Source organism: Cardiocondyla obscurior, linkage group LG12 (genome assembly GCF_019399895.1).
Source record: "Cardiocondyla obscurior isolate alpha-2009 linkage group LG12, Cobs3.1, whole genome shotgun sequence".
In the NCBI taxonomy this organism is placed as follows: domain Eukaryota; kingdom Metazoa; phylum Arthropoda; class Insecta; order Hymenoptera; family Formicidae; genus Cardiocondyla; species Cardiocondyla obscurior.
Genome location: NC_091875.1, coordinates 5,152,172 through 5,178,454, shown reverse-complemented (window position 1 = coordinate 5,178,454; position 26,283 = coordinate 5,152,172). Strand labels below are relative to the sequence as shown.

At 44.1% G+C, this 26,283-nt stretch overlaps 1 protein-coding gene across 12 annotated transcripts in view; it reads right to left on the bottom strand.

Annotated features, from left to right (window-relative positions):
* Positions 1 to 213: 213 nt before the first annotated feature.
* Positions 214 to 26,283, bottom strand: part of LOC139107072 (uncharacterized) — a 100,005-nt gene continuing 73,935 nt past the window's right edge. For 8 of the 12 annotated variants that reach the window (XM_070664341.1, XM_070664330.1, XM_070664333.1 and 5 more), the window contains 19 exons: positions 19,965 to 20,241; positions 18,431 to 18,588; positions 16,028 to 16,170; positions 10,825 to 11,025; positions 9,804 to 9,896; positions 9,445 to 9,687; positions 8,462 to 8,542; positions 8,063 to 8,212; positions 7,520 to 7,540; positions 7,100 to 7,367; positions 6,410 to 6,799; positions 6,137 to 6,292; positions 5,865 to 6,055; positions 5,536 to 5,766; positions 4,826 to 5,326; positions 4,449 to 4,631; positions 4,143 to 4,245; positions 3,915 to 4,049; positions 214 to 3,339 (listed from right to left, as the gene is read on the bottom strand). In XM_070664341.1, the coding sequence (XP_070520442.1) occupies positions 3,227 to 3,339; positions 3,915 to 4,049; positions 4,143 to 4,245; positions 4,449 to 4,631; positions 4,826 to 5,326; positions 5,536 to 5,766; positions 5,865 to 6,055; positions 6,137 to 6,292; positions 6,410 to 6,799; positions 7,100 to 7,367; positions 7,520 to 7,540; positions 8,063 to 8,212; positions 8,462 to 8,542; positions 9,445 to 9,687; positions 9,804 to 9,896; positions 10,825 to 11,025; positions 16,028 to 16,170; positions 18,431 to 18,588; positions 19,965 to 20,241 (3,638 nt within the window). In that variant the 3' untranslated portion in view covers positions 214 to 3,226. Of the gene's footprint in view, positions 3,340 to 3,518; positions 3,594 to 3,914; positions 4,050 to 4,142; positions 4,246 to 4,448; positions 4,632 to 4,825; positions 5,327 to 5,535; positions 5,767 to 5,864; positions 6,056 to 6,136; positions 6,293 to 6,409; positions 6,800 to 7,099; positions 7,368 to 7,519; positions 7,541 to 8,062; positions 8,213 to 8,461; positions 8,543 to 9,444; positions 9,688 to 9,803; positions 9,897 to 10,824; positions 11,026 to 16,027; positions 16,171 to 18,430; positions 18,589 to 19,964; positions 20,242 to 26,283 lie in introns of all 12 variants that reach the window. The other 4 variants (XR_011546464.1, XM_070664331.1, XM_070664339.1 and 1 more) reach the window with 4 other exon arrangements.

Sequence of the window (26,283 nt, the reverse complement as noted above, 5' to 3'; positions counted from 1 at the left end):
TCTTCAAAATTTTCATACATGTAAGTCCGCTTGATTATAATTTTTCTTTTATCTAAAAAAAAAGCAATTAATTGAATAAAAGAATATTAAAATTAAAAATATTTAAAACGAAAAGGAGATAATAAACGGACGAGATCTCAATCTAATTGAAACACCTGGTTCGTTATCTGCATTTAATATTATTTTCAAGTGCTGATTGAGGATAAAGGATAATTTATTTTGCTTGCTGAAGGATTTTTATTGCATCCGTTATAACAATAACAGTTCGTCTCGCGACAATTCGTATAGAGCGTTTCCGTCTATCAATATTACGCTGCGATATACCTTCTGCTCTCCATTTACATTAAAACTCAGATAATTCTCACTTAAGCGAGATAATCATGACATTGTTCTATCTTTGTTAATTTATAAATGTTGAAGAAGGACATAACGACGTCGCATGCGAACATTATCCGAGCTTCGATGTAAATGGCGGGCAATTATTATTCTCCTATTATGCCGTCGTTCATTTGATTCAATTACGAGAATCAAATCGCGTCCTTCGAATCGCCACCTTCGGCATTTGAATTGGCGGCGCTCTTGACGTAATCCTCGTGTTGGCACCAGTGTTGCCTCCGCGGCGCTAAATTGATTTTTGAATCAATCAGAGCGAAGGATATGAATGGTCCAATCAGAGTCGCAGATCGCGTCGCGGAAGCAGTTCGGTTAACGCGGCGACGGTACTTCGCAGTAATACGTTACGTTTGACGAAAGATACACGCAATCCGTATCCCTTCGAATTTTCAAATCACTCGCGTCGTTCGCGTTGTTTGCGTCGTGCGCGATTATGTACATGGGATTAAACGCAGTGATTACTTTTGCCTATACAAAGACGCGCAACGTAAATTATACCGTTATAAAAACTTATCGCTAATCGTAAGAGCTCGGGGAGATTTCGCGTGTGTGTGAGTGTGGGATTTCGAGCGAAGACCGCATAAGAGAGCCGATTACGGGACCGTTCCTCCAACATTAAGGGGTCACGGATGTTAATCACGCTCGAGGGTGACGAGTTTAAAATTTTGATGAACATATCAATCTCCCTAATACTCATTAATTATACTCTGCTGACTGAAGGTGATTATTTTTGATCCAAGTAAGAAATATTATATACATAAATATTAAAATTATATATGTATATGTATATCCTGCGTGTCTATGTGTATATGTATGTGATATATACCATTGTACAATGATCTACAAATACTAAAGATGTACAAATAATTAATATTACATGTACACTGAAAGGCTTTTCAATGTACGCTGGAAGGTAGATGTGGCGTTTGCTGCGCCGACGATAGCTAGAGCGAACGTGAATTTAGATTCGTGTACGTCGAGTTTCATATATGCCGCATGTATGTACCGTGCCGGCGGAATTGCCGATGACCGATTTTCCCCCTCGTTCTCTCATTCCCTGCCCCGGCCGCACAGAGTTACGTACGCCAGCCGCAGAAAACGCCATGTCTGCACTTCGGTATACATACATATACAATACCGTTTATGCGACATTAGGTATAAGACTGTAACCAAAATTACACCTGAATGCCGGGTGGATACAGTAACGATACTGATACAACGAAGTAACATTTCAATCTTAAGCTCGACGTAAATTACTGACAAAATCAAGCCGAACTAAATTTAATATAACATTAATACACTGAATACAGTTTTATCGCCAACGACCGTTCGTTTTTACGCTTTAACAACATGTTCCGGCAACATGCGACCCGGTACGGGTTTCCTTTAATTGACGATCAATCGCTCGTGATATGAATTTAGCACTCTTGCTTCATAACCGTGCGACAAGTGTTCTAAACGTTATATTAACGCCATGATATAATGGCTTGTGAAAAATCGTGTATATAACGCTAATAGTTACGGACGCTTCAGAAGCGTATGTATCGATAAGTACCTTAGAATCTAGTTTACATAATAATTTTTGCCTCTGCCGTGCTTGACGAACGGAATTACGCACGACTTGATATTTTTGCGCAATCAGCTTTTCGCTTGATAACCGTAATACGCTTCCCCTCGAAAGTTTGCTTTACAAATCGCATTACGTTCTCGCCGAACCGAGGAGCTCATCGTACGTGCCATTAAATATAATATACTATCCTATATCTTTCTATGAAAATCTTAATTCTAGAAATAATTATCTTTTTTTTTCTTTTTTTTTATTTATTTATTACGTGTTACGAAAAGCAGACGTCGAAGTATTTGTAATTTGACTAGTTAAAAAATTATCAAGTAAATATGAAAATTGTTTTATGTAAAAAAAAAAAAAAGAAAGAGCTTCACGTGGCACATGTTAATTTTATAATTTTATTATTCGCTCACTTTGATGATAATTAATTAATGTTAACGTAGTCAACTAAATATTAAATTTGACTATAAAAGGTTTTTATTTCTAGAGTTAAGGCTTTGTTTCTTCGTAGGGCAGCACCTTGTACAGATTTCGCTGAAAAGTACGGCAAATTTCGTCGCCTGCCCGTTGCCATATAAAAGTTTTCACTTTGTGAAAATGATTGTACGCAAAACGGGAAAAGGTTACAATATTCAACGATACATTCAAATTAAATTTTCAGTCGGGAGGGTTTACAGTCTCTTATGCTTGTACGAATACGCGTACAATTTGAAAACTTTCGAAAAAAGAACTTTCGATCTCCGCGAAGAGACATGGTAAAACGTTTTTCCAAAGCCGGAATACATCGCCCGGAAGCGCGATATCAGGATTCATCGCGCGAATAAGGTTCGGCGCCTGCCAGACTTTCAACGCTCGCTTAAATACCTTGGTTAGTAAAAAATGACAAACAGTTCGCGATACCGCGCGATTTAGTGATCAATTGGAGAAAATAAGCTCGGTCCAATGAACGCGTTAATGACCCGTTCCTTTGCGTGGCTAACGCTTTCCCTCGCACGTTTCTTACATACTTCTTGTTACGCAGCTGCGTGTCACGAGCTTTTTTTTTTTTTAGTCAAGTTAAATAAAAATAGCTGTGTTATCAAGTCGTTTAGTCGATGGTTATATACAAATGCGATCAGTGCGCGAATAAAAAGCACTTTCAGTAACCCCGCAAGATGTTCTTAGTCTGAGAAATAGCTTCTATCGTTTCCTCGTTTCTTTTTTCTTGCTCTTGTTTTACGTATTGGCAGTAGCTTTGTGCTTTTACTTGTGCTTCTAGAGTGACGTCTAGGAGTAGTAATTTTCTCGTTGCTGATAAAGTGGTAAAGAGCCCACAGGTGAGAGGTCCTCATCGTCTAAGCTTGACTCAGTTTTCAGAGGAAGCGTTGCTAGAGCTTTCACTATAATTGTAAGTCAAATATTAATGTAATATTAATAAAGTATCGTTCGTGATGATTATTCTATTTTAATAAACGTACGTCGACAAAAGTCACGTTGCGAGTGTATCTGCTTAGCTTGATCGGAGAGGGAGAAAAAGAGCAAAAAATAAAACGAACAAGAGGTGAAAAAAAAAACAAACCTGAAAATGATAATGTGACGTGCGTGTCCTATAGGGAGGGATGGCGTAAGCAAGTTGATCAGTGTGCCTGGTTACCTACACACAAGCACAAAACAGTCCAAACAACACTTGAAACTCTAACGGCGAAACTATGTTTGTCGTCTCGAATAAAAATCGTTAATAAAATCATAAAAATAGCATGTAATTAAATGCATGCGTGTCCGCGTTTGTTAAAAAAAAAGAAAAAAATTACATGAACAAATATGCGTAATATAACGTAAGACAAATAAATATTGAAACATCGTTTTTTTTTTTGGAAGCTAAACAAAAACGAGCATGCTGCCGTAGCTGTTACGTATAAACGCTATAAACGATTACAAATCATGCAGATATTCGACAGATATTATCGATACGTACCCGCTACCATCTTACTTTTCTCCATCACTTGCTTCGCCAATATTTGATTAAGCTGAAGAATATGTTCTCTCTGGCGTTTCTCTTCCACTACCTTGCGTTTCAAGGTGTCTGATTTTTCTACGTTAGAATCATCATCTAAAATTACATGCATATATATAGATATTATTTAACTCGGTTATCATATGAAAAAAAATTAATTGAAAAGAAAAGGAAAGCTATATTGCGTACCACCTCCCTCCGGTGCAGTGACAGTTGTTTCCGAGAGCATTTTCCTAATCGCTTCCGCCTTCTTTAAACGTTGTTCCTGTTCCTCCGCTGTTAACTCCGGTGTCTGAGAAATTAATAATATAATGATACATTGAGCTTAATTTATTTTAATTCATATATATCGCAAAAAAACTTATATAAATAATATAATCTCATGAAAGTCCAATTTTCAACATTGTAATAATTTTGATTTTTAGTTTTTATTAAAAAAAAATTTCTGATTAAATTAATTTTTGTGCATTTAAAATAAATTAATGATATTAGTACCTGCTCAGGTATATATCGTTCCGGGATGACAATTTTATTAGGCGTGCCCAACAGCTGATCTATCGTACTTTCGTTGTACTTCAATTCTTTGTGGCTCAACGTCGATCGCACTACATCAGGAGCATTTATCCTAGGCCTCAACGCTCTTTCCATATCCAAATCGTCTCTGGCTCGACCCATACCCTAGAAATTGTCAGATATTCGTAACGTACAAGATCAGAATTAAAAAAAAAAAAAAAATTGCCGCGACGGGCAATAACACGACACAGCAAAGCAATAAAAATATGATAGGAAATAAGTAGAGTGAAACGCAGGTAAAGAAAGACAGGGAAATGAGAGAGAAAGATAGAACAGAAATTGAATGCAACAAAAAATACCATCTTCGAGAAAGTATCCTCTAGATCGAGCACTGGTTTGCTACTAGACACAGTGTAATGCCTCCTTTTCTCGCGAGGAATTTGCCTTCGTTTTGGTCCCTCTACTTTCTTTTCCGTCATTTCTTTAATAATTTGCTTGGCAGCCTCGCTCTTGAACACTGGCGACAATTGCGGCGATTCGGACTGATTTGCGTTCGCCGTTGTTGCTCCGCTCGGTCTTTCGTGAACGCCGACGTTAGTCGGCGACGTTAATTCGGGACTCATGGCACCCGCGAGAGTACCGATTTTCTCGTATTGCCTGTACGGTCCGAGCGAGTAGTTGTGATAGTGAGACTGCGCGACGGCCGTCGCCGCTTGCGGCGGATAATTCTGGCTTTGGCATGGGCTGTACGACGAAGCGGTGGAGTAGTTGGGCGAGCTCATCGGCACGTGAGAGCTGGAGGTAGGACTATCCGTGTACGGTGATAAAGTGCTATCAGAGCTGCCGTCGTGACTTTCGAACTGCGATGGAGCGTCAAAAAAAAGTCGTCAAATGCCGGGATCGAGTGGGATTAACAAAAAACGGGCGGGCGAGACGAGCGGTGGGATGCTCGGGATAGTTATTAATAATATTTCGTAAAAAAAGGGAACAAATTATTATTATTATTATTATTATTTTTTTTTTTTTTTTTTTTTTTTTTTTTTAGTATTATAGTTACTATGGGACTTACCCTGATTTTATGTCGACGTGCCATCATACTCTTCAAAGCGTGCATACTGTCACTTCGCGGTGGAGGCACCACAGGTCCGTAATGTACTCCGGAATGTTGCTTTTGCCCGCCGAAACCACGTGGCAAAGACATGCTTCTTTGGAATTGAACGTCGTCCAGTTCAGACAGCTGAACCGTGCTCTGTGCGTGAATGATCGGCGACTCCTCCACTACTCTACCAAGCTGGGCTTTCTAAATATTAGAAGATTTGCGTTAGTATATAGATCCAAAAAAATTTAATTTAATTATTTAAATTAAAGAGTATTTAATTAAGGATGTAACGATCGTACTTCGAATTTTTGGGAGCCTCCGTAGTCATCGTCGCACAGTCTCTTCGCGCCGCCTGGTGCTTGGAGACCATTTGTTAGAGGAATTCCAATATTGTTGGTTCTATCGCCACGATCCCTCTGTCGTCTTTCCGATTCGCGTTTCACTATGCGCACAGTTTTAATCTCTTGCTTCTCACGATTGTGCATTAATCCTGCGAAGATGCAAAGAGAATGAAATTTCCGATGTTCGTCAGGTTTAAATATTTTTTTTCGTAACGAAACAGGCAACTTACCGGCAAATTTGTTGTCCTCGTTTCTACAATCGTTCAGTAACAATGTTTCTTCGTTCAAAGGGGGAGGCGGTGGTGGCGGGATATATTCCGGAGCAGGGTTCGGTGTGCCGTTCAACATGTTTCCGTTGTGTTTGCTCGTGTCAGCGACATAATCACCTTGCATTAAAAATATAAATTGATAACTTGAGTATTAAAATTATCTTACATACATTACACTAATTGCTATTAACGGTACTCTTTATATAAATGAGCGTAATCGAACAAGGATATTACCTGCTGCTCTTGAATCTGCATTAATGTACAGAGGCGCCACTTGAATTGCACTACCTTTGCCCTGCATCTGATCTTTTAACAATTGTTGTTTTAATTGATGCTGTTGAATTTGCTCGCGTAGTTGCGGCGAAAGCGCCGATATGTGATTTTGTGAGGGCTGCACGAAGGACTGTTGATTGTGATGCGGGCGATTCAACGGAGATAAGTCCTTGTATTGCGTAGGAGAGCCGTATCGCTGGTGAGAGCTGTCATTTTGCCTGTTCGGAGGTGAGATAGACAAAGACGGACTCGACGGCGAGTCTAAACCATGGTCCAGAGTTATTCCGGAATCTAAGTCGGTCTCCAGCCAGGAATTTTGCGTACGTTTCTTCGAATGATGCACATGAGAGGCTAAAAATAAAATGCATCTTTTAAATCTTTCACTCTTTTAATTTAGATAAATTTTTTTTTAATTATATTCTACGGGTTCTATGAATTAATTATATTTAATTATATTCTTTTAATTATATTCTATGATAAATATTTTTTAAATATATTTTAAAATATTGTTCCTGCTAGTCTAATGCGAGTCTCGTTACAGTACGAATGCTGTAATCGTTGAGTAAGTGTATATATCTCTGAATTAGTGTTGTTCCATTAGTTTTGAAATTTTCCTTAGTTTCGACAATCTAATATTGTTAGAATTCTCACCGTGTGGTGGTTGTGGGCGAATTTGCTGCACCAAGCTGTGAGATTTCTCCGTCAGTTGGCGAACTTGAATGCTCAGTTCCTTCCTCTGTCTCTGCAAATCACCGACGAGTTGTTGCACTCGTCGTAACTCCGCTTCAAGCGGTGCGGTCGTGCTCGAAGTGTCCCTCGCAATGTTACCGGCGTATCTTCTGGATGCTTGCACCTTTTGCCTCAGCACCACCAAATCTTGCTCCAACCTTGCGTTCTCGGCCACCGTTTCCTCAAGTTTCTGAAAGCACGCGAGAGAGTCGGGATTTTCAGGAGGGCAGAAGCGCGCGACTTTGTACAATAGTTGACCATCGCGTAAACGAGAATGGTAACTGAATGGCGAATGACGGAACGGAAAGGTAATAATGTTCGAAGGTAAATAATGCAATTTACCTGGAAGAATACCGGTTTTACCTGGAAACAGTGAATCGAAACTTTAATTGCGACACGCAATGCGATCTACTCTCGTCATTTTAATTCTCTCGCTCTACTATTATCTTCTCATACTACTGTTACCTTTGTAATATCGCAAATTTGCGTTACAAAGAGCAAAACGTAAAGCTTAACAGGCAAACTTAATAAAGCGCGCTAAATCGTAGCGAAATGCGCGCGTATTTCAATCGTTAATAAACGAGTAAATCCCGTCAAAAGTCAACTATTAGTAGAAACTCGAGCGATAGCGAAGCGCGCTCGCATATTCAATGCGTTTCGCGATGTTTAAAAATAAAAATAAAAATACATACGAAAAATATAAATGACGGGCGGCAATTACTCGCATTTCGAAATCTGGTTTCAAGCGCAATTTACTTGTTTTTCTGCCAATCAGTTTTGCGTCGCTTTTTAATAATAGATTCACGCGTACGGATCAATTGGAACACGGGAGGATGGAAATGCGTATCGCGCGTCGTTTCACGGGTGCATTTCGAAATTATCTACCTTCGAGTTATGGGCGAGCAGTATTCTCACTCTGCTCAGCTCGCGCTCCAGTAGGAGTTGCTGCTTCCGATATCGCTCCGCTTCGGCCAAATTGCTTCTGCTACCTTGCAGTTTGTGCCGCAGCCCGCCCAAAGCCTTCTCGAGTATTTCCTGCGAACATTAAGTCGGCGAGCCGTGTAATGTGATACAGTAGATTTCTATATATTAGGATTAAAGACAATCGTTCGTCGTTCAGCAGTTTATCGTTACGTCGTTTTAGTTCCTGGCAAATAATCAGCTCTTTTCTAAGCGGTCAACGAAGCACAATAAATATAATAAAAAAAAAATTAGTTAGCTCGTTATTTATAAAATATTTTACATATAATTGTTACGTGATTAATGAATCGTTATCATGCTAACCTTGTCCTGCTGGAGACTATGCAGCGTACCAGATTCCTCTTGAAGTAGTCGATCGAGTTTGTAAAGCTGCTGCACTTTAGCCTGTGATATAGAAAAAAATATCGTGTGAACTATGAAACCTTTAAGTTTCGGCTGTTCAAAGGACAAACGGGCGTTTCAATTAGAACAGATGTCGAGAAAGACACCCTATCATTAATTCTGGAGTAACGATTCGAGACCTTCCTTTTCTCGAGGTATCCGTTTTGTTTCTCGTTTCCATTCCGTAAATGAGCATTGCTAATGTAATGCGCAAAAAAATATTCTATAACCCGTGTTGCAAAAAAGAAACTGCTTCTTTGACGTCATATTAATTTAATATATTATTATTTTATTAATGCATTTGAAGAAACTGTTACTCTCGAAAAAATATTCGTTTATTACGGGACGCTCTGTATATTATAGTATATTTTTTTATGTAATCAGAATTTTTAACGGGAAATGAAAACGCAACGGATTAAGTAGAAAGAAATTAATTCTATTATTCTAACGGGAATTTTCTCTTCCAACTTTTTATTGTTCATTGAACTTTGACCGGTGAAATTGTCAAACTCTCGAAAATTCAGAACCATAAGAAGGAAACGAGATAAAAGATACTAAGTGGATGCTATCCGTGGAGTCTTGACTCTCGACTAGAAAGTATTTATCCTTCGGCAAAGTGAGCTCTTCGCAGAATTTACGATAGGTCGTAAGTGTCATCCGAGTTCGGTCTCTCTTGTGGTTGTACCTGCGAGAGTAATTCTTAATTTCTGCGCACGGATCCTTTTTCCGATCGGCATTTTTTTTTTTTTTACAGCTTTTTACTGCTCTCGCAGATGCCGTTTAGTGTTATAGCACGCGGGAGGTCAATAATTATTTTCATTGGTTAGAGAAAACTTTTAGCCGTCTAATGCACCTCGCGCACGTTAATAAATATTACATCTGGAAAATCAAATTAGATAAATCACCTGTAATTGCCCGTGGTCGGGGCTCAGTCTGTCCCAATCTCTGCGCTCCTCAGCCAGCAGTCGTTGTTCCTGTACCCTTTGATTAAATTCCAGACGGTCGCGATGATCCCTCGCGTTTTCGTGCACCAGATCGTGACGAGAACCGGAAACGTTGCTGGTGCCGTTGGCAGTGTTGCGATTGTACAAAGAGCCCAGCTTCACCATATTGTCCACGAGGTTAACGAGAGGCTTGCTCTTCTCGTACTTTTTTTTTTAGAGGGGAGGGAAAGAGAAAAAAAATTAGATATTATTTATACAAGTATTCTTACGCCTTTAATTCGCGAAGTATTCCCGCGAGATATGTATTTCACGCGTCTCACCTGCTTTTCGAGATCCATCAGGTGCCTCTTGAGTTCCTCGAGTTTTTGAAGATTTTCTAGTCGCCTCGGCGTGTCGAGATCTGCTAGTCTAGCCTGCAGGTGCAAACAGAATATACGAAATGTTTATCACGTTGCGTTAGGAGTCTCTCTTCTCGTTCTCCGCGTGCTGATTAACGAAACAAGCAGCATTTGCGTTCTCGCACGTGAAGCGACACGTTACCTCGTGACATACAGCGTAAGCCGGACAATAAATGCAACGGACACATATTTGCGTAGAAAGGCGAGTTCTAAGTTCGACTTTCTCTTCGAATCTCGCACGTCGCGAGATCGCAGGTGTATTCATATCCACGTCCCACATTTCGAGCTGTGCGTTAACTGTCTGATAACGTTTTCGAAGATTTTTATTTTAATTTCTTTTTTTTTTTTTATTTCTTTTAAAGACAAAATTTCCGATTTTTGACGTTAATTAATATAGAACGTGAAGGAACGAACGTGCATCGCGACTTGCCCGGCAGTCAACTACGCTTCGCGGAACGGCGAGTCCGTAAAAAGCGCAATTGAACGCGTTCGGTGCCTGCTATCTGCGTGCGAGTATTACGTCGCGCGTCGTCAACGATGAAAGAAACGACAACCGATCGGCTCGTACCGTATCATCGTCACGTAAATTCGATTCGCAAACTGCGTGCATCTACAACACATCTATCTACTAACGACACATCCTGAAAGATCTCGTCGGATTGCACGGGTTGTCTGTCAAAGCAAATTATAGATATCTTTTACTCTACACATCAAAGCGATCGTTAAAAAAAAAAACAAAAAAAAAAAGAAAAAGCGGCGGCTCCTCGATGCTCGAGGAGCTTGCGACACCGTTCCCGTCCTTCCGACGGTTCCGTTCCGGTTTGCGGCCCCTAACGGGGGGAGCCATTGCCATTGCCACCGTCACCGTCACCGTCACCGTCCGTGGATCATCTAATTACTGTGAAAATTTCGTGAGAGATGACGTGCAAGCTCTCTTGCGGACCTGCGCCTCAATCTCCATGTGGCACGTCTCCATCGCCTTGAGGACCGTCGCGTTTTGCCGTCGCAGCTGGATCAGCAGTAGCACCAGTTCCTCGTGGGTCCTGCCGAGAAGTTCGCCGGCGGAGACGCGCACCAGCCCGGATGCGCCTGCCTGCGCCACCAGCCTGCCGCCGGCATCCGCTCTGAGGGAGCTGACGTTACTCTGTCGAGGGCATGCAATCGTCCGTTAGCCACACACGCAAACAACACAGGATAATCGAGCTGCGACACACGGAATCGTTACGTTACGAGGCTTCGAGGATTCGCGCGGGGGTTTTCGCCCGCTCGACGGAGAGAGAGAGCGGGGGCTTTCATCGGAGAAAGCTATAAAAGCGACGATTAATTTGGCAATTATGCACGGGGGTACGTAACGAGGGCTTGATTGGCATGGGAGAGGAGAAAACGTTATCATCGACGGCGCGGATTAAATTATCAGCATTTCACCGCCGCGTCGATGCCGACGACTGCTGGCAGCGGAATGTTGTACACAGCTATGCGATTTAATGAGATCTTTCAGAATATGCAACAGCGTGTGCTTTTTCCCCATTGACGAATTATTGCCGTGTCTGCGTGATCAATAAACTCGCGACTATACAATGAAAATGTGTATGCCAGTCGTACGTACGTTGCCGCGCACACACGGCTGATAAAACGGTGGAGGGAATAGAGCATGCGGCGAGCCGCGCTAGCCCGGACAAATTAGACGGCTCGTTTCGCCGTATCGAAATTTCAGCCGGCGGTTTCGTGTCAGGTTTGTGCCCGGTGAGATTGTACGCAAAACTTTTTAACTGCTGGAATTTCTCGGCGAAATGCCTAGGCGGGCGTAGACCGGGGGGATTACCGTTCAGCCGATCTCCCCCGTCTGCCATTTTGCATTCGTCGCCCGCCGTCGTGTTCCAAAACCGCTACGTTTTAGTGGCTTTTACGGTTGGATTTGTGGTAGCTTGAGAGGCGAGGCGGATAGAACCGACCTCGTGCAATACGGCGGGGGATAGCATCGCGTACGTAAAATAGAACGCGGCGCAAGCAATGGCTGAAATAATAACAGCTGCATCGGCGAATAATTTGTTTAATATTTGCGCTGCAAGTGGCGGCGGTAAATAAATAATAATAAGTGACAGACCATCAATATGCGAGCGACCGCGTTTGCTCGTTCAGCTGAATATTCACCCGTATTTACGCGAAACAATATCGCCCGTGTACAACGATATTATTACGTTCTTATCGATGAAATGAAATCCAGGATTTAATTTCGGGTCGTCCAAGTGCGGCGTCCCTTCGGCTCCACGTTTTTACGCGGCTCGATCGCGAAAAATGATCGCGTGATAATCCGCGTCGAACGATACCACCTTTGCCTCTGAATTTCCTCCCTCTTTTGCGGCTGTCAATTTTTTAAAAACGTACAAACAGCTTCGGATCGCCGTGGTTATCGAGCAATTTCGAAGCTCCGGGCAAATTTGGCCGAACGGGTCGTACTTATCGAGCGCGCCGTCGCAGGAATTTCCAAAGGGTCGTAGGAAAGCGAAGAAATGCGCCGGAGGGTGCGCCGTAGTTTTCTATTACTTTCCAATTTTCTAATACGAGGCTCTCTTTGCCGGGGAGGCCAGTGCGCCAGAGGCGGCGTACAAATTCTCATAGACATATCGACACGGACGAGCGCAAACAGATACAGGTCACGCCGAGGTTCGATGCACGTAGCGTTGCGGCGAAGAAACGGCGGATTCCGTCCGGTAAACGCCGCCGCGGCGGTGTACGAATGAAATTCGAGGCAATCACCGTTCGATCGTGGCCTCTCTTCGTGCAAACGCCTTTTTTTTCTTTTTTTTTTTATTTTATTTTAACAGACAGGTCCCAAAAGATAGCTCGTACGCTTCTCGCATACCGTCGGAAATCCTCGGCGATCGAGAGACCTCCGCGAAGATCGCGTAATCTGTATTCGCGGGGGTACACCACACAGCGAGATTCGAGGCCGTTTCCTCTGCTCGCGGAACGATCGCTCGGCGAATTCTTGAATTCTCACACGTTAAAGTACGCCAATATGACTGCGCGAGCGACGACAAAGCGCATTGCGAAAAGGAAAGGCACGTTCCCGCTTGCTCATCGTAACGCCAAGGACAATTCTTCGTTAAACAAGGAACGAATTGCCGCAGAGAGCCAGGGGAATTTTTAATTTACCGCGTTCCATTGCGACTTTGATGTCAGTCGATTATTATCCCTTTTCCTTCACGTGTACAATTATCAATCGAGCGCTAATGGGTGTAACAGATCTTTTTCTTTTTTTTCTTTTTTTTTTTCTTCTTCTTCTTTACAACGTCGACGTGAAAGCGTCCATTCGACTTGCTCGGAAGTGCGTGCAAGCTAACAAAGCGCAGTGTCTTGACAGGTTTGACGGAAATATCCGTGCCACGGGCGTTCGCCAAAATGCACTATCAAAGCGTAAGCTCTCGGCGGCTTTTTCCTTTTTTAATTTCAAATCTTTCGTTCCAAGCGTGGCGAGTAGAGTTACTCGATCGAAGGCAGGAACCTGTTGGCGTTCCCGTGTGCTCCGTTTATCGCGTTACCTGTTTAAATCCGTGAAAGCTCCCTGCGTTCTTCTCGCGAATCGGCCAAGTGGGAGACGCCTCGGTCCACGAAAAATAAAAATCCTCCACCGCAAAACTTGCGTTTCTCGCTCGTCTCGCGGGCGACAAACGGGACGCGATATGGCGCGCGTCGAGCTTCGGCGGACAAACTGGCTAGCTCGTTCTCCAACCGACCGACCGGCCGGTTGCACAGTATACATTGCCGGGTTCGCCTTGCCTGGCTCGCCCGGTGCCCGGCGTTTTGTACCTTTTGCCCCCGAAGGGCCTCGGTCGTTCCTCGACTACACGCGGGTATGCTCGCCGACAAAAGTTCGAGCCGCCTTCGTCTTTCTCTCACTTCTGGCTCGCCGTGTTCTCTCACTCCGCGGGTGTTCCGCTGTCGACTTCTATTAGCCATTAGAACGATGACGCGAGGTACACGCGTGGCGATGGAGCGTCTCATCGATTTTCTTCTTGCGGGGGACATTCTCGCGGTCGACGCGCACCGAAGACGTGCCCCCGAGGTGTCGGATTACGCGACAGGATTTCGCGATTCCAGCGGTCGTTCGGTCGACGACGAGGAAGAAATTATTCGCTACTTTTTACGCTTTTCGTAACGTAATCGCCTAAGCGCGGTCAAACGCGAATTAAAACTCGAGCCGCAGATCCACGTCGAAGCGCTATTTCATTATGCCGAGCTACTATCGAAGAAAGAGAGGGATCAGATGCTTTTAGCTAGGACGGAAATCTGAGACAATAAAACCCTCGCCGATTCGTTCCGTTCGGCTTTCGATGCGCCCACAATTATACGCGATCTTTGTGTTACGGACATTTCACAGGATCTTGCATTGTCGTAATAACGCGCGCGTTAATCTTATCTCCTTGCGATTCGCGTTGTTAAGATCCCGACGCGAATATGTATGGAAGGATGAATGCAACGGCCGTGCCGTGCCATCGCGCGCAGGTGGCGAAATCTATTGTGCACGAAGCTTAAGACCCGTCTGCAGTTCCTTGGCACGGTGCCCTTGCTGACCGATGCTGACCGTATGCAGGATCGACCCTGGACCCCATGTTTCTCGGTTGTCTTTTTCTCCGTCGCTCTTCTCGCCTCTCCCTTCTCTCTCTTTTCCCTCAGTTCCACTCCTCCCCTTTCGTTCTGATCCTCTCGCCGCCCTTCACCGCTCTATTGTACGTAATGGCGCCAGGACGACGACACTCGAGTCGTTACTTTCTTGCCTCCTCGTGTACCGCGCGCTCGAGATAAGCTTGCTTTAAAAAAAAAAAAAAAAGGAAACAACAGGCTCCCACCCGAATTCACCGTTCACGGGGCGAAAAAAAATCTGTCTCTCCAACCGAATCCAAATATTCATGTTGTGGGAGAAGTCGCGAAATCGTGCTCGAAGAATGTCGTCCGGCAGGATCGTCATAGCGCAAACACGTAAACCCCTTAATCTACGCTTAGAACTTTACGACGCTTTGCATACTCTGAAGGAACTTGAAAAATTGTAAGATATAGAACACAGGCAGTTGCATACAACTCCATTAGATCTTTCGCTACTTCAACCGCGCTGCGGCCACATGCCTGAAAGAATCTCCGCTAGAGTTTCACTCGAACGGTTCTTCTTCCGAAGCCAGCCACTTCCGGCTGTCACCGTTCATTGTCAACCGCGTCGAAATATTTTTTTTCAATGTGATTTCGTTCACGAGTTATGAAAAGTTAATCGATAACTTTATCAGTGTCGCGTTGAGAAGTCAAAAGCGTCGACAGAAATGATCCACATTTGTCGCGCGCCGAACACACGCGAACGTTCACTTATACATGGACCGAATGTGTAGCATGCGAAAGGTGCTAATCTTTCTCCCACTCTCGGGGCAACGTTTTAATTAATCGAGTTAATGGAATTTACATGCTGTGATGATGATATGCAGACTACACCGCGTCAATAAAACGAACAGAGTATTTGCATGACAAAGAGACAAAGAGACAGTTATAGGTAAAGCAGCAAAACGACAGACCGTCAATCGTGCAACATCCGCCGCGAGAGAATTCGCCATTTCGTATCTGATAATCCGATTCCGGCGCGATAACTCGATCCGCCGTATAGTAAATCGAGGATTTGCAGGCTCCTCGCCACCTTTACGTGGAACGATAAACTCGCGTCGTGAGCGCGCTACCGTGCAACGCGTATACATATATTTTTTCTGTTTTTTTTTTTTTTTTTTACGAATCGAAAGATTAACGGAGGGAGTGAGCCGTAAAGGAACCGCAATTTGCAAGAACGTTGGACCTGGTCGCGAAACCGGACTAAATCGCCGATTGTCAGCGAACGAGAGACCGTGATACGTGGTGCGACTTGAGTGACACTTTTACGTTAGCGCGCGCTTCGTAATCGTTCTCCGGCCATAAATTTCCCGTTCGCGGCGACCGGCTACTGCGACGACGATGCGGTTAATTCACGCGGCGCGATCGTTGCACGATCGATCGCCGCGGATGGACGCGCGAACTTCCTCTCTCCATCCATCATGCTCTGCCATGCCAATCGGGATCGACTGGGCGCTCTTTCACGCCGAGGCGTTAAAGCGACTCTTATCGCGTTCGCTCACCCTTTTGTGCAGTAGCTCGCCGCAATCGGCTCGCGGTCGTTGCTGCTGCTGCTGCCCTTGTCTCTGACCCGCCGTCGCCGTCGTCGTTGTACCTCCGCCGCGGTCGACCTCTCTGCCGATCGGGCTCATTATTTTTCTTTCACCTGCGAGCAGAAAAGAAGATAAGCTGCGCGCGAGAGAAAGGCATGTTCGCGCCAGAGGAAACGGAAAGCTACTGGTAAAGGAAGTCGCAGTTTTTTTTTTATATTTTTTTCTCTCCGAGCGTGTCGTAACGAGGCCGGAACTATCGGAATCGACTGATATTCCCAAAGATTTTTTTCTTTGTCCGTTCCCTCCTGCGCCGTCTTATTCGCAGGCTCAAAGTGGCGAAAAAAATTGTAGTAACGAGCGAGTAGATTGACTTTCTCCTTAATCACGTGAATGGCAGTCGTTTGTATTTGCGCCTCAAAGCGTCGAAACTACTTCCTCCCGTTTATTCCATTATATCCGTCCGTTGTGCTAGATGTCGCAGGCAATTACCGTTTTTCAGCTACGGATCTCCGTCGCAAAATTTCTCTGAAAAACTCGGAGTGAAACCGTTTTCTTAGCGCTAAGAAGAATTTAAGGCGGAATAACGATTCAGTGTTTTATCACGTCGATTAAATTATAAATTATTCTATTTCACTCGATCGTTCATTCAATTTTTTAATTCTTTCTTTTTTTTTTTAATGTAATTCTTGAAAGATGTATCGAGACTGAGAGAGAAATTAGCATATTTGTTCAGACTCCGGTATCTGCGGCTGTGCTAAACGATAATGGATCTGGGACGACCTGCATAGGATATTCAAATGCCTACAGAAATGTTCCGCAACTACGATCGTTAGACGCGTCGTAAAATAGAGGAGCACTTCCGTCTAACGCAGAAAATTGCGCAGCTATTGTACCTACACAGATACGGAATCGGATTGCACGAGGAATCGGTCTTGGCGGACTTGTGGTATTTAAATTGCCCCGCATCCGCCGTTCTTTTCGAAAAGCCCGATATTTGTCAAGAAATATTCTCCGCGCTCGTGCTTCCAGAGGAACTTTCAAGCGTCGCAATCGCTCATATTCGATCCCGCGGATACGTCGCGGCTAAATAGGAGGGAAAAAAACCGGCCGAACTGGGTACTGTTAATTTTTTAAAATACTCGTAGTTACAACAAATTTATGCTTTTCTTAATTTAAAGATATTAACGGGGCAGGGTGTAATTATGATTTTTTTTTTCTTTATTAAAACCGCTGCATTAGGTTTGCGCGATGATATTGCAAAATTCATGTTTCTTGTGGCTGAATTACTCGCGGGCTGATATCGATCATGCGTACCTTTGCGTAGTCACGGGGCGTATATGAATGCACATGGGATTTCCATTATTCCGCGTAATGCATTAGACGGGCGCAAGCCTTACCAGGACACCTCCGCCACGGATCCTCGGATAATTAACCCTGGGCGCGCTCGCTGAAATTCTCGACCTAAATTTATGTGCTTTTCAGGCGGTTCGGCAATCTCGCGATTCAGAGCAGACGTTAAATCGCCGTTTAATCTCGCGGTTATTAATCGTTCATCCGCCGCGCGTGGAATCTGTTCATCACTCGTAAGTCTGCGTGAAAACCGAATGCTCCAAACGAGCATAGAGTTGAGCCAGTTTTGAATATTGGAGGCTCAGATATTTACCGTAGTCTATGAAATATCGTGTACACGGTACAATACGAATATATTACGTTTCGCGACAATTACCTGAGGGAGAATTGGTTTTATATTCCTCGCATTGTGCTCACTTTATGGATATTGCTAAACAGAGTAATATATTTTCTCAAGCGATTGCGAAAAGACTCTCCGATTGCGTCGCTGCGTTGTGCGTGCCATAAATTTATGTTGCAGAACTGGAACAATGGTAACGTGAGAGACTTGACGTATGTAATACTTTGTCGCAAATATTTTGAAAAACAAAGTCTGATTAACTGGCGCGCTTGTACTTTGAAAGATCACTTTATAAACCTTTTATAAACAAAAGGGCGCTGCATGCCTTTGGCATTGCCTTCGCTCGTTATTAATTACGCGTTCACTTGTGCGCCACGTACGGAAGAAAAGTCGATACGGGCGTTTTAATTTACTAGAAAAAAAAAAAAAAAACGTTATTACGACAATCGGAACGTTGTCATTCTTTTTCTTAACTGCCAAACTTGTCACGGTGGCGATTCGTATTACGGTCAACAACGTAATCATTGCGTCTTAGCCAACTTGCGAGTTGGAGACAAAAGTTCGAGTTCTTTCATAACTCCGGGATCTCGAAAGAATTAATTGCCATTGCCTGGTCGGCTCATCGAAAAGTTTCCGTGAAAATCGGCGGTGAGTAATCGATGAATCATAGAAACCAAACTTACTTGGACTGTGCACACGTATCTCGCTGTCGCTGGGACTGGAAACACGATGGTCATTTAACGAAGCGACCCGCAGGTGTCCGATCGGGCTGATCAATCGCTGGGTGGAATGACCTCCCGGCGACGCTAACCTCAGGTCTCTCATATCGTTACCGGTAACCCTGAAATTTGACGAGCAGGTCAGTGGGCTGATTCGTGGAAGGCCAAACTTGAAACGACGCCGTAAAATGACGTAATGCAGAAAAAAGCTGTGAAAGGAGAGGAGAGGAAAAAGAAAAAAAAAAAAAGTTGCTGAACGATCGGGAAGAAAATACGACTTTTTGAAACGAAATAATCCTTTTATAAAAAATAATTGATGGGAAAAATGGAATCGCATAGGCGCGGACAAGGTTTGTTCCATAGTAATTACAGAATCCTTGCCGATTAATCGCGGAAAGATCGATATTTGCTGTTAGAGACAAATAAACACAGCCACGCGATACTGCAGAAATTAGATTTGCCGTGAAGGTAAACCGCGGCGCGAATATGTACGGGAAAATTGCATTATCAAGGCGAACGTGGTTTAGTTTGCGCCCGGCAATAAATAGAGCCCGGCGAGCTTGAGAGCGGCTCTCACGTCGATTATGACATCGCGACGCCCTTCGGTCTAATTAGCGAGGTCTAGCCGGCCGGCCTCTCCGCGTAATAAAAATTTACCGTGATGCGATTATACTACGAGCTATTTGCGCTTTAAAATCAGTTTAAAAAATTCTCGCGCTCCTTGATAATAATAAAAAAAAAAACTTTACCAGATGGAAAAAATGTTCAGTTTGTCAAAATAAATTTTAAAGGAACGCGCAATCGTGCAACCTTATCGTTACGCGAGCTAAGTGAATTACTGCAATTGCGTCACCGCGCAATTCCGCGTTATGAGTTGTCAAGAACATACGGGGAATTGAATCGGTTGTAATATTTTGCGTTAAACTAATAACGAGTAATTAAATAGCGGCTTAAAATGTATAAACTTGTGCGTGTGCAATTAAAAAGGCACGCAAATAATATATCAGGCGATGACGATCGCGTTTGAAAAAACACGCGGAAGGTTACCGTCCTTTATATGTACAGAGATTAAATTTCTTCTCCTCGGGTTCCGTTTCGACACGCCGGTCGAGTGAATTTTCGACACGGTTTACCGTAAAGGCGATCGGGCGAGGCTCGAGAGCTTCGAATCGGGGCTGCATCTTTGCGTCCGCGGCAACGTGTTTCGATACTTGCTCCAAGTCGAATGTATGATCTTTCGAGACGCGCCGCACAAAGCGCAGACATTTCGCTGCTTGCGGCATTTCTACTAGTCGCCACCTCAAAGTAACTAAACAGTCGAGCAACTCACGAACCAGAATTAGATGGCAGAGTTGCGGCCGCGCCGAGTACACGCTCGCTAATAAGTTTCCCTATTACGGGGCACGATAGGGGCGGCGGTTTAATTACAGTGCGCCAGGCCGAAACTTGGTTATACAAATACCTGGGAGGGTACGGTACCGGCTTTGCGTTTACTTACATGCCGGGGCATTTGACGATGTCGCCGTTGCTGGCGGCCCTCAGTATCTGGGCGGTGGGCTCGCTCTCTATCTGCCTCATAGGCGACTGCTGCGGAGTCGACCGATGAAGCGGAAGTGCTTGCTGGCGGTGGTGACTGCTGGTACTGCTGTTCCTCGGCAGCGGAAGGGTGGACACCGCTGTCGGCGGTTGAGTCAATGTTCTTTGAGGCAGATGAGACGTACTAACGGCTCTCGGTGGAAGCGGGTCTCTGCCTATCACGGATCCTGAACCGGACGCTGTAAAAAAAAAAGAACAAAAATAAAAAATCGTTATTTAAATTATAAAGAATATAAATTTTTCTCGAATATCAATTGAGTCTCATGTTAGCGAATTCTCTGCCCGGATACACGGGCATGAGAATAATAGAATTAACAGACCACGGGACGGGAGCGGAAACGCGCCGCGAGGGCGACAGATCATTGCGTTTGAGAACGGACTGACGAGACAGATGTCGGAGAGGAAAGGACAATTTATCAGGCGCAATTAAGTCAACCTCCGGAACCAAACCATTCGCACATTCGGTTACGTAAGGCCCCCGGACCAGATTGCGCCGAGGGGGACCGACGCGGCGACAACCGGCTACGCATCAAACGCAACCATGCGTCGCGCGATTTCTATTTTTTCGTCCCTTTTCTCGCATTCCGCAATTCGACCTGCAGCAAGTCCGGCCTGGGTGGAAACAGGTTCTCCGCGACGGAAAGAGTGAAACGAAAGTCGATCGTCAGTTGTCCATCGCCCGTAAGAAAATTAGTGGCGATCTACTCGGATCGACGCGGAATGCTTCGGGAGTCCTTTGGCGCGCATCTCGCCGGCTTCGAGTCGGGAGATCGACGTTCGAAGGTACGCGAGCGAGGGAACAAATCGCGCGAAATTCGCGAAACCGGCTGCCGTTGGCGCGCACACGTTTGGCATTTTCACGACGGTCGAATCGACGGGAATATCTGTCGTGCGGCGATCGTTCACGCTTTAAACCGACGTTCACGCTCAGACTGACGCTGGGAATGCAAACGACCCGACGCAATGCCATATGGGCGCAGCAGGAAACTCCTCTCGCACTTTGCAAATAATAGGCGGTATTCAATCTGTAGGACGTATGGACCGATAGCGCGTGACTCTCCGGCTGCGTATATGATAAAGACATCTCGCGCGATTTGAAATTCCGTTCCCCGGTCACGATCGGGCCATATTTGCGGATTGATATAGTCGAGGTTTCCCGGTTTGTCGGTGCGGCTCGTAAACTCGTTCGCGTAAAAGGATAAATATGCGAGAATTCAAGATTACGCTGCATCCCTAAACACTTGTGCGTTATACAGAGCTTTCATCGAGTCGCAGATGGCTTCTTTTATTAATGCACTTTAGACCACAAGCGGTAAACCTAGCAAGATGTATTTATGAAGCTAGTCCACCTCGACCTACCGTAGAATGTTCGGACTTTGCAATTGAGAAATTCACGAGCGATGAAGCTGAAGTAAAAAGATTTCATTATGCACAGAATAATTTTGAGATGTGACAACTTCACCGGCGGGATTAACTTTGCAGCGGAAGCGATGAGAGATTTTAAAAAAGTAGCCGGCGCAAGGTTGCATACTTCGGTGACGAGCGAAAGATGATTCTTTCATATTTTTCTTATATCGCGAGACACGCGAGTTAGCGCGAACATAACTCATAGGAGATGTATTTTTCACCGTGGTAACATTTTTTACTCGTACGCTGAAAGACGGATATGGCGTTTGCCGCGGCGACGATGGTTGTACAAACCACGGAGATCGAGCGTGCGAGGTACAGAATGATCTGTACGGCTGTACGAAAAAGTTGAATGTGCGAACTATGCGCGATTATATCGACTGACCGTGGACAATCGGCAGTGGTGACTGCGTACTTGGTGGAATGCGTGACGATGCATCCGGGATGCGGGCGATTTACGCGGATTCATCGTTATGTGGCGAATGGACACGCGAAAGAGCGGGATGACTCTGCGACGTTCGTATCGATAACCAATTTGCTTCTTTTTTTTTTTATATATGTCAGACTGGACATCGTAACGCGCGCACCATTTACTTTTGCTTTTTGTACGTTGAAGATACATGTTTTACAGTTAACAATTTTCAGCAATAAACTACGGATTTTTTAATGCGATTTATATGCATCATGTATCGGTGAAGCAACCTTAGGATAAGCATTAAATAAAATACTTCCATGTAATTAAAAATTTTTTGTTTCTTTTTTCAAGATTACCTCTTTTTATTCCGATATAATAGAAATTTTTTTAATCAAAAATTAATTAAAGCCAGATGAAAATTAGTTTTTTTTTTTTTTTTAAACGATGAACATTCTTTTGACCGCTTCTATAATTTTAGTTTTATTTGTGTGTTACAGATTAATGTCGCTGTAAATCCGCGCCCACAACTCCACTGCTGCGCATTGAATCAGTAAGTCACGAAATTTTTTGACAATGTTGGTGCTTAATTTTGAACATCTGACGTGGCACGAGCGAAGCACGAACCAGCTGCCATCGCGAAACAACGAAAATATTATAATTAAATCCGTACGTAACCTCCTTTTTAAAATTTAATCGAGATCGGTTTTCTAAAGTAACTTTGCGTTTCTTTTTGCGCAATTATAATCGCGTTTTCCGTTTCCTGGCTTTCGCGACCAGAATGCGGCTGAATGCTCAGCTACGTCAGTGATTCAAAAATTCTGTCGCGCGTCAAAGGGCGCTGCGATGAATTTATTTCGTTTCGGCCAATAAATTCTCGTCGCAAGATAGAGATCGCAAATAAATCAAATTTGCAGCTGAAAATTACGGGAATATCTGCAACGAATATTCCGCGCCTCACTCTGCGTCGGAATTATTACACATACGAGTAAATATAAGAAAAAAAAATTTATACACCGCACGTTCATACAATTCATAATACTTTTAAAATATTTATACTCTTGATATTTCTAATTAAAGATAGCCCAGTTTGTCCAATTACTCTTGTCTTGAAAATCAAGAATTAATTTCGAGCAAAGCAAGCGATAAAAATAACCGTTTTAATTTCTTAAATTATCTCGATGTTTTTAACGAGCGTTCTATTTGCTCAATAGAAAAAAAAAAGTGAGAAAAAAAGCCGTACGTTTGAAGCATTGCCGATAAAACTTGTCAGCTTCTTCACGACTATAATAGTCGTACATCTTTTATTTTATTCCATAATATAATTGCCACGCATTGATCCAATTCGATCTAAATTGTATTGCCGTCCTCAATGCAATGCGAGCTACGATAGCCATCCGGAATACGCGATGCACGCGGAACGTCAAAAATATAGATGCGGATAATCGGGAAAACGAGAGAAATAATTCAATAGATACTCGGCCGATCGATCGGCGATTGTACCGGAGTAATGTTCCGCCTCCCTCGAGCGTATCTAAATGTATAATGTACCGTGTATAAAGTCAGTGTAATAATAATTTAAACTAAACGTACGTACGTCGTCCGCCGACCCATTGCGAAAGTCGCGTTGGAAATGTTACACCGCGTAACAGATCGAGGTGGCGTTACCTAATTTCGTTGTTTTAGAACCGGACCTCGTTTCGCGAGCGTTACAAAATCTGCAGTACGTCGAGAAATTTGCGCGCAAGTTTCACGCCGGTTTAATTAAACCGAATTAAGCGGAGGGGGATTCGCAGGGGAAACCGCGGATTCAGCGCGCGGCGCATAAATATGATGCGAAATAAATCGTCCCGGGGTTTTGAAAATAACGGAATTAAAAAAACTCCAGGCGTGGATTTGACGTTCCGGGGGACTGGCTGTCTGCACGTGCGCTCGTAAATATAGGTGTGCCACTTGGCATCGCACGCAGAAAAGATCAAGGTGCACAAACGAGAAGCCGTTATCCACGCGTATACGGGGTGTCCGTGAATTTCGTGGCGTCACGAATCGGTGATGGTTGCAACAAATTTGTCTCGTTATGAAAAATGCTGTTTCCATAACACGGCCGCGCTGCGCAAATCGTATATATGACGAGATTATACACGACGAGTTCGCGAGGCGTTTCGAATTCGGAGAAGGTCTAAGCTGAAAATTATGCTTTCACGCTAGAAAGGACGGGGAAGATTGGGGGAGAGGGAGGGTGCTCTATGGAATCTCCGGCTGTGCAGAATGCACGAGGATTAAAGGGGGTTGTTCACCTCGAATGCCCTAAAAGATGCCGGGACGGGGAAGGGGGGGGAGGAGGGAAAAGGGAAGCTTTCCATGGGGATTTAATGGCTGGCGTCGCGATGCCGGAAGAGGCGTCAGAGGGTCGTTGAAACGGCGACGAACGTCGGCTCCGGAAGGGCGCGGATATCGTTTCTCCGGATCAGAATTCGGCATTGAATCGCTCGAGGGAGTTGTGGGAAAATGATGGTTCACGCTCGTTCGAAAACGGTTAATGAAATTCGCGAAAACTCGCACCGAGCTGCGCGACAGAATTGAGGGGGAGTACAATGAGAATACGTAATTCCGTTTCGATTAAATTTCACAGAGTATTTCGTAAGAATAAAAAAAAAAGAAAAAAAAATCCAAATGGTAAAGTGTTGGATGGAAAATAAATTGGCATATGTAATTACATTAGTTCAACATAAATTTGCATAATCGTCTTAATTTCTGTAACTCGATGAGATAAGATAAAGAGATGTGAAACCCGTTATTCCGCCGAGGCTGATGAAAACGATCTTGCGTAAAGCGATACTGTTCATCGACTCGGGCGAGCACTTTATTCTTTTCGTCGGCCTCCGATATCCGAATCAGCAAAAATGAATGAGCGTATACGTGCGTGCGAATCACTAGAGGTAAAACGATGATCAAAATTACGTGCATCAATGCCTAGTAATGCCCATCTATCGTCCAAGCAATGCCTCGAGTCTATACCCCGTAATGCCCTCAGCGGTTTACTCTTAGTGCGAATCGTAAAGGACGCAAGTAGGCAAACAGAAATAGATCGCGGTACTTTGAACAGGACGGCGACGGCGGAAACTGTACTCCCACGGTCATTTGTATCGTCCTCGACCTGTTGCTGTTACGGTCGGACAAGGGTGTTGATTTTCCTTTTTCCCTGCCGTACACGTCGGGCCGCCTCCGCCACCGCGGCGTTTCGTTTTCCCCGCCATTATTACGGAGCGGGAAAAGGAAGGCGAAGAAAACGCCGGCGGTGGTTCGCGTACGGACGGTAATAAATATTTTACACCCCCGCGGCATTCCTCGGACGCTTGTTTTCCCGCGGTGCCTCGCCGTATCCCCGCACGATATCCTCGCCGCGAGATAAAATAGGATCACGCCGTCGCGCCGTACGTCTCACCTAACACATCGCCATCGTCGTGAAACAGCGACGACTAATCCGGCGGCGAGAAAAATTGGCGAGCTTCGCTCGTGAAATAGTTTACCTCGCGGCAATAATGTCACATACTATTTTTATTTATTTAAGCTCGATTCCAATCCGAAAGATTAGAAATAAATAGAGAGTTACGCGAGGAAAAGTAAAAAAAAAGAAGAGTAAAATAAATAGCGTAGGTAATAAAAATCAAAAGGGAAGCTTTTATGCGACTCCGCACGAGTCCCCTCAATTTCCTTACTTCCCAGGATATTAACATACTTTATATAACGATTATCACTTAATCGTAAAACTTAGTTAAATCAGAATTTTACATTAGCGGTTACACGTACTTTCGTACTTTCGATGAAAAGAGCGGAAGAGCTAACTTATTCTTTGAATAATTCACCATTGTGTGCTTGTGTTTAATAATGCGAAAAAAAAAGAAAAAAAAAAAAGAAAGAAAAAAAAAAAAGCCGTGCAGCCACCATAGTAGATATGTATATATTGTCGCTCGATGACGAAATCGTTGTTCCTCATATATGAGAAAGCAATTTAGTAAAAGGACTAATCATATTGTCGATCTCTCGAAACTACTGCAAACTTCGGTTCGCCGCAGTGTATTTCCCGTGTGGATTAATCTGCCGCCGCGCTCGAACCTCTCTCCGTCTTTCCAAGATCGCGCAACGGTCCGCCGCAATCTCGCCACTATGATTATGGTAGCAAGTAGCCACTATGTCGACTCGACGCTCCAAGTAACGGGATCTGTAGTGATCAAGTAGGTCAGGCGACTCGGTATCGTCGCTTTGTCTCATCGACCGTGTACTTCAAGGTCCGGTTTTACCTTCCAGTCGCGATGCTCCGGACGACACCCGTGATCTTTAAACGCGGAGCGTGTATACACGAGCTAACTAGAAATCTACTTTATTAGCAACGCGAGTTGGG